General features: G+C 40.1%; 1 protein-coding gene across 1 annotated transcript; it reads right to left on the reverse strand.

Moving 5' to 3' along the window:
* Positions 1 to 1,558: 1,558 nt before the first annotated feature.
* LOC115130839 (glutathione S-transferase P) lies at positions 1,559 to 13,904 on the reverse strand. The gene is made up of 7 exons (XM_029662358.2): positions 13,833 to 13,904; positions 11,217 to 11,252; positions 7,385 to 7,491; positions 7,007 to 7,094; positions 6,702 to 6,805; positions 2,168 to 2,269; positions 1,559 to 1,960 (listed from the first exon to the last, which is right to left on the reverse strand). Coding segments are annotated over exons 1-7 (627 nt in total). The 5' UTR covers positions 13,834 to 13,904; the 3' UTR covers positions 1,559 to 1,771.
* Between the last annotated feature and the right edge of the window lie 846 nt (positions 13,905 to 14,750).

Raw genomic sequence — 14,750 nt, forward strand, 5'->3', positions numbered from 1 at the left:
TGAACTGTAACTAAGCAACATCTTTAATTGTTGCATGTTATGTTTATATTTTTGTTCAGTATACATTGGGCACTAAATGTATTTGATTCCCTGCACTGGATTAATGTGGACTGGACAAAGTGGACGCATTCCTCTGCCCAGGCGAAGCTGACACATGCCATTTCTTACAATGCCTGGATAACCACAATTTGTTATAGAAATCTGTCAGTCAATGACATGCACGCAACAGTTGGTTGATGCATGCAACATCTGAGCACGGGAATGCAACCATTGTTTTGGATCTGAAAAGACAAGTGAGATTGGACATTGTTTAGACTACCAAAATGATGACACCTTTTAGCAAGAATTTATCCCATCACTGCCACCTATCCATTTATCCATAACTGCCCAAAGCCCAACAAGAGGAGTGCCTCTTACTGACCATTGTCGTGGAAATATTGAATCAAATATTTCTCAGATACCGGAGCATGTGAATTCAAATAGACCTTATTACAAAAAGTAACAAAGCCGAGCAATTTCATGGAAGAACTGCCTTCTCGTCACAGACCTCAGGCTTTATAGGTTTCCACTTTCAGATAACACACATGGTCACTCCCCTCTATGTAGATGATTAACACCCCTTGGCCTCTCGCCACAATTATCTTTCAGTCTCAATTCTTGCTTGTTTACAGATTCTGTTGGTGGCATAACCATGGCAATGATACAAAAAATAAGACACACACATAATGCAGGTGTCTGTCCAATGATACTCATAGGACTACACGATGGGTATCCCCAAGCCTATAATGGCACAGACATACAATACAACTACATGCCCTAAAGGCAGTCACAGGACAAGGCAATGACTTCCCTCAGGCCTACAACAGCACAGGCATACATACATAATGCAATTGCATGTCTCAATGCTAGTCACAGGACCAGGTAATGACTTCCCTCAGGCCTATAACAGCACAGGCATACATTTTCTGCTTACATTCTGCTTTTACATGTTGACCCAGCTCTGTTCATTCTCCTGAGCTCAGCCTTTATTCTGCTTGCACATGTCTATTAATTCACCTTATGTTGATTCTTCTTACTACTTCTGGGAGAACAGTCTAGATAGTGGAAAATCACCCATAGTCATGAATTTCCTCCTACTGAATGTAACCAAGGAGAGGAGTACTCCTTATCTACTGAATGTAACCGAAGACAGGATTTTCCCAGAGGAGAGAATTCCCCCGGCACAGGAACGGGGCAACATGTACAGTAGCCTAGTGGTTCAGAGAGTTGGGCCAGTAACTGAAAGGTTGCCATTTCAAATACCAGAGCCGGTGTTGTGCCGAAAATTTCCCCCCTGACAGAACCCCTTCCTCTTGGTAAACAAACATTTCAGAACAACTATGGCTGAATTATTATCCTTACACTTTCAAAAATACTAGTCGAATAAGACATTGGAGAGATGCCAAATTTTGGCAAAGAGATTTATTTATAGACTAATACAAATCAGAAGCGGATTTAGGTATAATCAGCCGTTATACCTAAACGTTCAAAAGTGCTTTTTTCAAAAAGACCTGGATACTTCTCTCAATTTTTTTTACATTTTATTATTATTATTTTTACATACGAAAAACGACAACTAATCAACTCAGTAGCTAACAATTGTACATATAGTTAACACGTTTATTGTGGGCTAATGTGTAAGATGGACTTGTAAAAAATTGCTATTATCCAAAACCGTTCAGGTTACAGCGAAGGTAAATGGATGGAATCTAGCCTTCTTTGTTCAGGATTATCACTGTTTGCCATTGCCATTAATGGGTAGTTTCTTGTAGGCGTCAGAGCCCAGGAAGGCCTTGATTTTGGGACGGGCTGACATCTTCTCGACAAAGCTCTTCAGGGAGGGGGAGGTATCCAGGCAACTGGAGCAGAGCACCAGGTGGTTGAGCAGCACTTCAAACAGACTGTAGTCAGCAAACGAAGGCTATGTAGGATAGGGAACAGAGAAATAGACTCTCATGATGGCATATAACTTGAATGGCGATGCATGTTCTACTCATTCTAGTTCTGTGATAGGTAACAGACAGTACTGAGAATACAAGAGAACCAAACCATTTACCAAAATGTATTCATTAACTTACTCCATAATTAAATAGCCCTCTTTTTGTTTGTGCATTGCAGGATTGGTTACCTTGTCACCAACGAGAAAACCAGTCTTGTTTTTGGCCATCACAGCTTCAAACTTGTCGAGGTGGTTAGGAAGGTCTTTGATGTATTGGTCTTTACCAGTATCCTACGAAAAAGATAAAGTGTTTAATAATGACACTTCATAAATGTTTACACATTAAGCTACAAGGGTTTCCGTTAGCTTGCGAATGAAAAGCCAATAAATACAACTGTTGCCTGCCAAAATGACCGGGAGAAAAAAAAGAAAACGTTTCAAAATAATGCTTTTTATTAATTGATGGAAATACCAGTCGATGGAAATACATTTCAACATAATGCTTATCGGTCTATAGATTCATTTGCATACCTTTGGGGGAATTAAAAAAGTTGGCCTGTGTGTATTTGTTAGTCATCATGGATCTTATTCAGTGGTAACCCATCACTCAGACCAGGTAGGGCAGAGACTGTTTTCAGACCCATCTGTTTAGCTATTTATTTGCATGTTATTTTGGCATTAATACATGTCACATATCAGTTTGCAAACAAGGTAAAAACAATGACAATAATTGAGGAATAAAACCGCATACAAAACACGGTCTCTTTTTTTGCTTCCTTGAGTAAGGCGGTTTCAAAATGCATGTGTTTCAGACTAGCTCAGTGCTTTCTGCGGTGGGGTGGCCAGCAGAAAATACGGAGCGTATGGGTTGGTAATGTTCTCTAGTTGTGCCGGGATTGGCTCAGTGTTCTGTCACTCATGGGGCCAATACGTCACCGCAAAATCTACAGGTAGAGCTTGAAATTTCTTGTCAACAAACTATAGCAAGTAAGTTAGGACATCTACTTTGTGCATGACAAGTAATTTTTCCAACAATTGGTTCCAGACAGATTATTTCACTGTATCACAATTCCAGTAGGTCAGACATATACAACATTCACTGTGCCTTTAAACAGCTTGGAAAATTCCATAAAAATGATGTCATGGCTTTAGAAGCTTCTGATAGGCTAATTGACATAATTTGAGTGAATTGGAGGTGTACCTGTGGATGTATTTCAAGGCCAACCTTCAAACTCAGTGCCTCTTTGCTTGACATTATGGGAAAATCAAAAGAAATCAGCCTAGACCTCAGAATATAAATTGTAGACCTCCACAAGTCTGGTTCATCCTTGGGAGCAATTTCCAAACGCCTGAAGGTGCCTCGTTCATATGTACAAACAATAGTACGCAAGTATAAACACCATGAGACCACACAGCCTTCATACCACTCAGGAAGGAGACGCCTTCTGTCTCCTAGAGATGAACGTACTTTGGTGTGAAAAGTGCAAATCAATCCCAGAACAACAGCGAAGGACCTTGTGAAGATGCTGGAGGAAACCGGTACAAAAGTATCTATATCCATAGTAAAACGAGTCCTATATCGACATACCCTGAAAGGCCGCTCAGCAAGGAAGAAGCCACTGCTCCAAAACCGCCATAAAAAAAGCCAGATTACGGTTTGCAACTGCACATGGGGACAAAGATCGTACTTTTTGGAGAAATATCCTCTGGTCTGATGAAACAAAAATGGAACTGTTTGGCCATAATGACTGACCATTGTTATATTTGGAGGGAAAAGGGGGAGGCTTGCAAGCCGAAGAACATCAGCCCAACCGTGACGCACAGGGGTGGCAGCACCATGTTGTGGGGGTGCTTTGTTACAGGAGGGACTGGTGCACAAAATAGATGGCTTTTAGATGGAAATAGATGGAAATTACGTGGATATATTGCAGCAACATCTCAAGACATCAGTCAGGAAGTTAAACCTTGGTCGCAATATAGAAAATTTGTGGGCATTACAGAAAAAGCATGTGCGAGCAAGGAGGCCTACAAACCTGACTCAGTTACACCAGCTCTGTCAGGAGGAATGGGCCAAAAAATGATAAAAAAAAAAAAGTTTAAACCCTAACGCAGCCAAATGCACAATCATAGTCATATTAGCAACCCATCTCTGTCACATATGGAACCGCTATCAGGTGCACTGTTTAGAATGGCGTTTCCCAGGTGCACTGTTTAGAATGGCGTTTCCCAGGTGCACTGTTTAGAATGGCGTTTCCCAGGTGCACTGTTTAGAATGGCGTTTCCCAGGTGCACTGTTTAGAATGGCGTTTCCCAGGTGCACTGTTTAGAATGGTGTTTTTCCCCAAATTGCATTTTGGCAAATGTTTGAAAATGACATTGCTGCTTCATTACGAGTTGCATGTTCTGTTAAGATGCATTACCATAATTTAAATGTGATTCCTGTCATTCTGAGCACCATGGGTGGACGCCCTACTGGATTATGCAGCCAATGCATATGGGTCCGAAAAATTTCTCAAATGGCAGGTAAATTAAAATCTTCCCTGTCTCACTTACTTATGGCGCTGCCTACTCCTGATGATTCATTTTTCAAATCATATGAGCAAAAATATTTAGCTTAATCTGGGATGCTAAACCAGACAAAATAAAAACGTGCCCATCCATATTATGAATAGGGTGGGTTGAGATGATTAAATATAAAAGCACTAAACCTCTAAAAGCTTCACTTATTCAAAAGTTAAATGGTTCTCAAGTAGATTACTAAGAAAAACTCATCCTTTGTTTAAAAATTGCCTTTTTGCAGATTGCCATGTCTCATTTACGATTAATTGAAAATTATATATATTTTTAGAGTCTCTCACCTTTTCAAACAAGCATTGCAGAGCTGGCTACAATTTCAATTTCATCCCCCTGAAAATAACTAATATTATGGCTGAACTCAAATGTGCTGGTTGATAAAATATCTGTATTTATGGGAAAGATGTTTGAAAATTGTATTTTGTTCTTAAATTATATTGTAAATTGGAATGGTAGAGTTGTCATTCATGGAGTTATCAGAATTGTACGGGAAGGTCTACTCAATCCAAGAATAAAACCAATTGATTACAGCATTACCCCAAAAATGGAGGAGGCAGGTAGCAGTGGGAGGAGGTAGGGAACTGGTCTCTGTCCAATATAAAGGATCAACACTTGCGCAGGAATAAAAATAGCATAAATAGGAAAGTATCCAAGTTTAATTTGAGGACCAGGATGTTGACAACTGTGCCATACGTATTGTAAAATAGTTGGGAAGAGATTTTTGATGTACCAATTCCATGGTACAGGGTGTATGAGTAAATATATCAAACTTAAGATTCAAGACTTTGTGCTTTTCAACTAAAATTATTATATAGAATTCTTGCCACCAACAAAATGTTGTATATTTGGGGCATAAAAATCATCGACGCTGCAGATTTTGTTGTGAGGATACAGAATCAATAGACCATTTATTTTGGTATTGCCCTCAGGTAGCCCATTTCTGATTTTAGGTTCAGGAATGGCTGAAAATGCATAGCATTGAGCTAAACATGACCCTAGAAATAGTACTGTTAGGAGATCTGGAGAGACCGTGTCAGTCAATTACTTATATATTAAAAATATTTATCTTAAACTTGCAATCTCTGGATTTTATTTGACTAGATTGAAATTGTACGTTAAACATCACAGCACAGTTGAAAGATGTGTCGCGTAGAAACCCGAAGTGGGTGGACAGCAGAGATAGAAGGGATGGGCTGAGGGAAGCTGAGGATTGGGATGTGGAATTGGAGACAAGTGGAATTGCTGTGAGGTAGCTAGCATGATGGTCAAAGATACGTTTTTTTTTAAATCGTCAAAATAATAACATAATAAAAAGTATGTTTGAATGACACTGAGGGGCAGTGTTTTTACAACTAATGTCGGTTTGCCTGAGGCTGATGCCGTGCAGGTGTTTGTACACATGCATATACAGACTCATTCAAAAAAATACATACTAGAAGACACACATACATGTATATGTTTGTGTGCATGTCTGGCACTATTACAGTTGGCATTGCTGTTATGATTTTAGTTTAGTTGTTTTTGTTTTTATTTTACTTTGCATTGTTGTTTTCTGTTTTCTTCTGTCATTTCCTTTTTTCTCTTTAGTTCATTCTCTTAGTTGTTGGTGAATCGGGGGGGGGGGGTTCTTGGGGGTGGGGAATGGAATTCATTGTATTTTTTCTTTTTCTTCTTGGGGAGGTGGGACTGTGGGCAGGGTCTCGAATGGTTGAGGGACAGCTATTGGGGAACTGTGGGTCTTGGAGGGTTCGGGTCCACGTTTCTTGGCCTGGTGGGAGAGCTGTCAACGTGCCCTTGAGCAGGGCATTGACCCTGTGTGTCGCTCTGAATGGGAGTCTGTTGGATGACTGGTATGATGTAGTTGTTGAGCGGCTTCACTGCAGGTGTATTGTATATTTCAGAAATCAAGTGTTTTTGATTTTCCCCGATCACGTTGTCAGGCGCCACACATTGAACCAAATGTTTTTGATTTTCCCGATCACGTTGTCAGGCGCCACACATTGAACCAAATGTTTTTTATTTTCCCGATCACGTTGTCAGTTGCCACACATTGAACCAAATGTTTTTTTTACTGCACTGCATTAGTAAAGGAACATTTTGTATGAACTGTATGAACTTAGTCAGAATTTCAGCCTTGGTGAATACTTACGTATTCCTGGTAAATCATTTTTCCATATTTAAGACGAAGGTCCTCAACGCCATCACACATCATGTCAATGCGGGCAGCCTCCTTTCCATCTTTCCCATAGGCATCTGTGTGTGTTCGAGTTAGGTGAAAGTAGAAATAACATTTCAGTCTAACATTTGAGAGATTATAAAGGATAAATGGAGTGAGGAAAACAATGTAAATATCAAACATAGCTTTCACCTGGTCAGCCTATACCATGGAAAGAGCAGGTGTTCTTAATGTTTTGTTATCTCTGTGTATATGACATTACAATTGAGATCAATTACCATGATTGCGGCCCAAGTGCCTCAGAATGGCATTGGATTGGTACAGGACCAATCCTCCATCTTCAAACTTGGGCAACTGACCAAATACCTAAAACCAGAAAAATAATATTATAGATTGTAACAACTAATTGGGACATGGGGTTTACATATATATTGTAGCTGAATAAACTCTACATTGATAGCAACTGAGTTAATGAGGTGAAATCCCATGAATAATGGAATGTACAGGCAGAGATTGTTGAAACAAACATTATAAACAAACCAATTGTCCTTTAAAAGCACATCCCAGCTGTTATTAACAGACCATCATCCCTGGCTCAACTGAACAGGTTGACAAATGAAAGATGGTAACAAAATAATGATCCATTCCCCACTCACACAAGAGGCTTTCAGATCTCCTTTCGTCCAGTCAGCAAAGTCCATCAGGATCTCCTTCCACTCCTGGCCCTGGTCGGCCATCATGATCCTCAAAGCGCCACAGCGCCCTGTGGTACATGAGACAGAACAGGTCAACAAAAACAAAGCAGCTCTCAATCACAAGACACTCTGGCATCATTAGACGCTTTGGCACAGATCTAACGCGTTATAATTATATGCATTCCAGACTAGATAAAAATAAACAGGTAAGACTGTAAGCCGAAGTAAAATATGAAGGGGTGCAAAGTTTGCTTTCTTGTTGATGTACAGTAGTAGGTCCATAAAAAGGCAGCTTATATCCAGAAATAAAAAGGCTATTTTATCTCTGTGATTATTTATATGACCTTCTTGATTATTCAAGTACAAAAAAAAAAAATTGGGTTCAAGTCAATGAACCTTTAGTCCCATGTAGGGTTGGTTACAAAGGGTCGGAAACTTACCTATAAATGTAATACAATTTTTAATGGGGAGTTAAGCCCGGGAATTTTGCTTAAATTCATAAAAAAAGTTAGTTTATAACAGTGAACCTTTTATTGTAGGATACACACAAGGCAATTCTAGGTCTTGTGGCATATTTTGGTTAAACTAGCCCTAATTCAATGGAATTGCAATCCTCTGCATGCACAGTGCATTCTTCCATCACATGTACAGCTGATTCTCAAGATCTTGCACACTAATGAGATGCCATTGAGCCCACACTACTATGCTGTCTGAGCAAAGGACTACATGCTTTCTGGTGAGTTTTGATTACAATACGGGGTGGAGTGAATATATTTTATGACATGCATGATTTTTTGTTAACTTGTAAATAGCAGCCTATGGCAAAGTGTGTTTACATCATTTCTAACTTGTTAACAATTTCTGTTAGTTAGTTTTTGCTACCATGTGGGTTTTAGCTTGCTTGAGCCTGCTAACTAAGTGTTAATTAAACTGTTTCCATACATGTTTAGTTTTAAAACATGTATCTTACAAAGGAGTTGTTTAATCTAACTGCATTAACTATTTATCTGTACATGGAATTGTATTTGTTGTTTTTTAAAACTCATTTTTTCATTTCTTTACAGGAAAATGCCACGGGCCCTATCTGATGTGTGGAGGAGACATGTTACTGCAGCTAATGTAGAAGGAAAAGCGGTGTACATTTGCAAATATTGTGCCAAATCATATGTGAAGAATTCCAACAAAGATGCAGAATCATTTGGCCAAGTGCATAAAGTTCCCTCAGCGCTCATAACAAGCAACCTCGGACAAAAGTTCCTCTACTTCTATTCAAGGTGAAAATGATGAATCAGACATCTTATCGATATCAACAGCTCATGGTCCTCCTGGAATCAGAAGGTTTTTTTGGACTCAATGGAGGAACATAGTCAGATAAATGTTGATGAATGTCTTGCTCAAGAAGTTTATGCAACTGATTCACCTCTGATGCTCACAGGCAATGTGTATTGGAAGAGATAGCTAAATGTTCTTCGCCCAGCATACACCCCTCCAACTAGACATGCTTTATCTACTCATTTGCTGGATGCAGAGTTCAACAGAGTTCAAGTGAAGGTCAAGCAATCATAGAGAAAGCAGACTGTATTGAAATCATCTCTGATGGGTGGTCAAACGTTCGTGGGCAAGGAATAATTAACTACATAGTCTCCACCCCTCAACCAGTATTCTACAAGAGCACAGGCACAAGGGACAACAGACACACCGGTCTCTACATTGCAGATGAGCTGGAGGCAGTCATGAATGACCTTGGATCACAGAAGGTATTTGCACTGGTGACAGAATGCTGTGCACATGAAGGCTGCTTGGTCTAAAGTGGAGGGGTCCTACCCTCACATCACACCAATTGGCTGTGCTGTTCATGCATTGAATCTGCTCCTCAAGGACATCATGACACTGAAAACAATGGATACATTCTACAAGAGAACCAAGGAAATGGTTAGGTATGTGAAGGGTCATCAAGTTATAGCAATCTACCTCACCAAGCAAAATGAGAAGAACAAGAGCACCACACTGAAGCTGCCCAGCAACACCCGTTGGGGTGGTGTTGTCATCATGTCTGATAGTCTCCTGGAGGGGAGGAGTCTCTCCTAGAAATGGCCATATCACAGTCTGTCAATATGGACAGGCCCATCAAGAGGATCTTCCTGGATTATGTATTTTAGGAGAGAGTGGTAAGCAGCCTGAAAGCTATTCACTGTTCTGAAATACATCAAAAAGCATGAAGACTTCTGCCTGAAGCCCATACTATACGCCGCAGCGTACAGGTAAGACCCCAAGTATGTTGGCAAGAGCATCCTGTCTGGTGCAGAGATCAACAAGGCCTATAGTGTCATCACTACCGTGTCTCGCCACCTTGGCATGGATGAGGGCAAGGGTCATGGCAGTCTAGCGAAGTACACAACCAAGCAAGGGCTTTGGGATGGAGAAGCAATATGGCAGTCGTGCCAACATATCTCATTAGCCACCTGGTGGAAGGGACTTTGTGGACTCCAACCAACATCAGCAACCTCAGTGCGCAACTGGTCCTTGTTTGGGAACACACACACCAAAGCACCCAACAGGCTGACAAATACAACGGTTGAAACATTGGTGGCCTTCCGGGCAAATATGAGGCTTTTTGAGCCTGATAACGAGCCATCCTCAACAAAGTTGGAAAGTGACAGTGAAGATGAGGCCTCAGTCAGATGTTCAAGAGGTGGACATTGAGGAGGTCCAGGGAGAAGACATGAAAGCCAGAGAGGAAGACAACCAAATCTTTAGTTTCTAGACTATCATTTTATAGATGCATGTTGAAAATGTTTTTTGGGTGATGCAAAGTATCATTGGGGATCATTCCATATTCCTTTTTGTTGCTCAGTGAAATGATCCCATGTGAAGAGTCAACTCATTTAATTGAAGTTCAATTTTAAACTCGATAGTTTTCATTTTATTTCTATTGGAAGGATTTAATAATTTGCAATTATGTCTACTTATGATAAGGTAAAATGTTTATATTTATGTCTCCATATGATATGGTAAATATATCAAATTCAAAAAATGTAAATGGTATTAATATTAATTTGCATATATTTCTGTTAATTCCCATAGATTCCTGTTAATTCCCACCTCTGAATATTCCCCAAAATGTGCAACCCTAGTCCCGTGACATGATTGTTCACCCCACATTAACCTGGGTCACATGCTCCTCCTGACTGAAAGCCAGCCCTTCTCAGTGCTAAAGCACCATGAATAATGTAAGCAGCAGACACAGAAGGAACACAGACTGTTAAGTGTATGAACTATGAACGGTGACCATGGGGGCCAGCTGAGCCAACCTAGTAGTCCAAGTATTTTCTGTGATAACAATCAAAAGGGATGGGTGAGGCTGCAAAGTGAACAGCCATTGTGGGTGAAATCCAGGTCATAAAATCTGTGTGAAAGATCACACATGGTGTTAAGATGACCTGGAATGACTTCACCTCCAGTTTATGTTATTAAACCAATAGAAACACAATATTGAGTATTGAGTCAAGCTGCTGCAGCAGGCTACTGGGTAATTAATGACACTAAATAAGTTCACATTTCATGAATGTGAGCAGTAATAGATGCAAGGCTTTTGTCTTACACCATTTTTTAAAGAGACAGTACAATTGCAGGAATAATTTTGGTTATAGTTAGCTATATCAATATAAAAAGCGTATTATAACAGGAAATGCATGAACAACCATGCACTCTCCAATGGTAGACTATTATTACTTCAAAACAATAACCAGGCTCTGTCATGTGATGTTGAATAGGATTAACTGGCTCCACATACCTCGGACTCCAAAGTAGGTGATTGTGTAGGGACCCACTGGAGAGAGGAGATACAAAACATGTGTCAATTCATTACAAGAAAATACACTTTGATGAAAATATTTCAGACAAAAATTATTCTGACTTTTATACCATGGATTCAGACAAACTGATCTGTTTTGTGCCCCATTGCTATTGCAACTAAATGAAATAGCTGCCTTTGGAAGAAAATACTAATGAGAGTACTGTTAAACTTTTTAAAAGCAAAAAAGAGACTTTAGTATGAAATACTACAAATATAGTATATATAAGGCCCGAGGGGGTGTGGAATTTAGGTTTATATATTTTTTATTTTACCTTTATTTAACTAGGCAAGTCAGTTAAGAACAAATTCTTATTTACAATGACTGTCTACCCCGGCCAAACCCGGACAACGCTGGGCCAATTGACCACTGCCCTATGGGACACCCAATCACGACCGGATGCGATACAGGCTGGATTCGAACCAGGAACTGTAGTGATGCCTCTTTCACTGAGATGCAGTGCCTTAGGCCGCTGCACCACTCGGGAGCCCAATATGGCCAATATACCACGGCTAAGGGCTGTTCTTAGGCAAGACGGAACTAGAGCAAAAAAAATACAAATGTTGTCATACCTGGGATTTATAATATAAACTTGGGAGGCTCGAGCCCCGAATGCTGATTGACTAACAGCCATGGTATATTAGATGGTATACAGGCGAAAGAACTGGACACCTATTTAGGCGAGGTGCTGGCTAGCGGAGTAGAACACTTAAAAATGTAAAGGAGAGCCGCACACTCTAGGAGCTCAGATGCAAAAATGTAATAACCTAACGTGCAACGTTTTGAAAGACAAGCTGTCTTCATCAGGGAATAATGACAAACACTGCGGGGTGACTAGTTTAAATAGTGTCAAAAGACACACATGTGTCTGTAACCATGGCCGGGTGCAGCCTGATATCATTGGTTAATTATCATATATAAAATAACAATTACAATTGTTACAGAAAAACCAAATGGATAGCATATGATCAAAGATACAATTTGGCTACATAAGCCTACAAACATTTACAATAGCAAAATCACAATAATCACAAGAATAGCTTCAGATCAAAGTCTCAATTGACACCGAACGGAGCAAGGGTCTTTAAAATTAAAGATCCAGGCAGCCTCTCATTTTAACAATAAATGATCCTCCTAGGGAGGGTGACATGTTTGATGCCAATATAACGTAGGGATGACAGAGTGGTTTGCTTCCAAAAATTGGGCCGCAACTGGGTAAGTCAAGTTTTTACACCTAATGGTGCTACGATGCTCTGAGGTTCGTACTTTGAATTTGCGCTTTGTTTTACCCGCATAATTTTTATCACAAGGACAAGTTATAAGATAAATAACTTCCTCAGTAGAGCACGTGATAACACCTATGATTGGGATCCGTTTCCCTGTTTGGGGGTGTTTGAAGGATCTACATCAGTGTATAGAACATTATCTTCACACAAGATCAAGGAAACTGATTTGACGTGTGTCAGATTGCATAGTAAATCTCAGATGCTCAGAACAGTAATTTAAAAAAGCATTTATTTTTCATTTTTAATATCATACCACGGGTATAACCAAACATGCATGTTTACTGCTCTAATTCCGTTGGTAACCAGTTTATAATAGCAATAAGGCATCTCAGGGGTTTGTGGTATATTGCCAATTTATCACGGCTAAGGGCTGTATCCAGGCACTCTGCGTTGAGCCGCGCGTAAGAACAGCCATTAGCCCTGGTATATTGGCCATATACCACAAACCCCCGAGATGCCTTATTGCTTGAGTATAGGCCAAGTTGTAAATGCCATTTGCATGTGAAAATCCCATGCGGCCATTTGAATAAACGATTGTTTTTGTTAGCAAACACATCTTGCAGTGTGGTCAATCTGGTGTATGTGGCATTTTTGCATATCAAGCATCCGAGTTATGTCAGGGGTGTATTCATTCGTCAGATTCCGTTGCAAAACGTTTACTCTAGGAAACAAACGGAAGCAACCAGAGTAAATGTCACTAAACGGGGAGGGATATACCAGAGTTTGGCCAATATCAACTCATTTTCGTTGCAAAACGTTACGTTTGCAACGGAATCATACTAATGAATACACCCCTAGTTTAGCTAGCCAGGAAGCTCAAATTCACCCAGTCAGTCTGACAGCACTTCAACCAACTCAAGCATAGATATCCTCGAATATGAAACTTGAATTAATTCTGAAAATTAAAAAAAAAAATCACAATGCATAACTGGGTAGGAGGACAATCTGTTGTTCAGTTAGCTAACTAGCTACATAACCCAGGTTTAGCCAAGAAATTAGCATAACTTCCAACTAGCTAGCCATTGGTCTTATTTTTCGTATACCGTCGAGGATCAGTTTTAGTTGCAAAATTAATTTAATGGCAAGGTAGGCTAGTTAAAGTTAACCTAATTCAAAGGCAAAAGCTCGCCCGCGTGCACGACCGACTATAGGACAAACATCTGACTGTGCGCAGTATAAATCCTAAAGTCCTAGCCATCTATTGCACAACGCTTTATTTATTATAACGGAACTATATTTTGCAATTGTGGTCTAAAGCTAGGTACTTACTTTTGTGATGCAAGTGGTGCAGTGGCTCTGACAGTGACCAGTGAAATGAACACGTTTGAAAATGGAATGGGGGGTTGTCCCTTTCTAAACTCCCAACTACACGCCCACATCTGTCACTTTCTGCAAAGTCATACTGACTTACAAGTTAGTTACGTTGTTGCCTTGAATTGAAGGATCCCAATGTGCTATAGCCTAAATCAATAATGATAACCTGATACAAAAGCAAAACTAATTTCGTGCAGTCTCAAGGGTTGCTTTCAAGTCCAAAGAAGTCCCAATGTCCTAATACTATACAAGGCTATGCTTATTTTCATAATAGTTGAAATTGCAATGGTCAGACTAGTTTCTAGGTTTTGGTCAAATCTAATTCAAGTCTGGATTAAAGGCTTTTGTAGCCAGCCAGAGTCATCCTGCACTGCTCTTCCCTACTGTATCTTGAAGTCATATCAAGATTCTTATGTGAGCATCCAAGAAATATCTTTCCCCGAGAACTAGTCCATGAGAACCATGTTTCAGTTCAACTGTCCTTACATTCCATGCATGCTGACATTAGGCCAACACATTGAGCTTCATAAAGTTGGCATTTCCTAGGCCCAATGTGTCTCCTTTAATGAGTTGTCTGCAGTAGACCTCTACTTTTCACATGTACCCCATACAGTATTTGCACAAATAACCTTCCAGAGACATAAACAAAAAAACACACACCTTCCGTCAAGGCATTGAGTCTATATCCAAAAGATTGGACCTACAGTTGAAGGACCTACATTTTCCTGTCTCATGATGCCATCTATTTTGTGACGTGCACCAGTCCCCCCTGCAGCAAAGCACCCACACAACATGGTGCTGCCACCCCTGTGCTTCACGGTTGGGATGGTGTGCTTCGGCTTGCAAGTGTAACCGATGTGAAATGGCTAGCTA

The sequence above is a fragment of the Oncorhynchus nerka genome, linkage group LG6 (assembly GCF_034236695.1).
Source record: "Oncorhynchus nerka isolate Pitt River linkage group LG6, Oner_Uvic_2.0, whole genome shotgun sequence".
NCBI classification, from domain to species: Eukaryota; Metazoa; Chordata; class Actinopteri; order Salmoniformes; family Salmonidae; genus Oncorhynchus; species Oncorhynchus nerka.

Excerpts from the sequence above, each read along its gene's own strand:
- LOC115130839 (XM_029662358.2), bottom strand. Across the intron at positions 7,095-7,384 it reads GAGATCTGAAAGCCTCTTGT|GTATTTGGTCAGTTGCCCAA; the intron begins GTGAGTGGGGAA and ends TTCTGGTTTTAG. Across the intron at positions 1,961-2,167 it reads GTTTTCTCGTTGGTGACAAG|CCTTCGTTTGCTGACTACAG; the intron begins GTAACCAATCCT and ends TATCCTACATAG.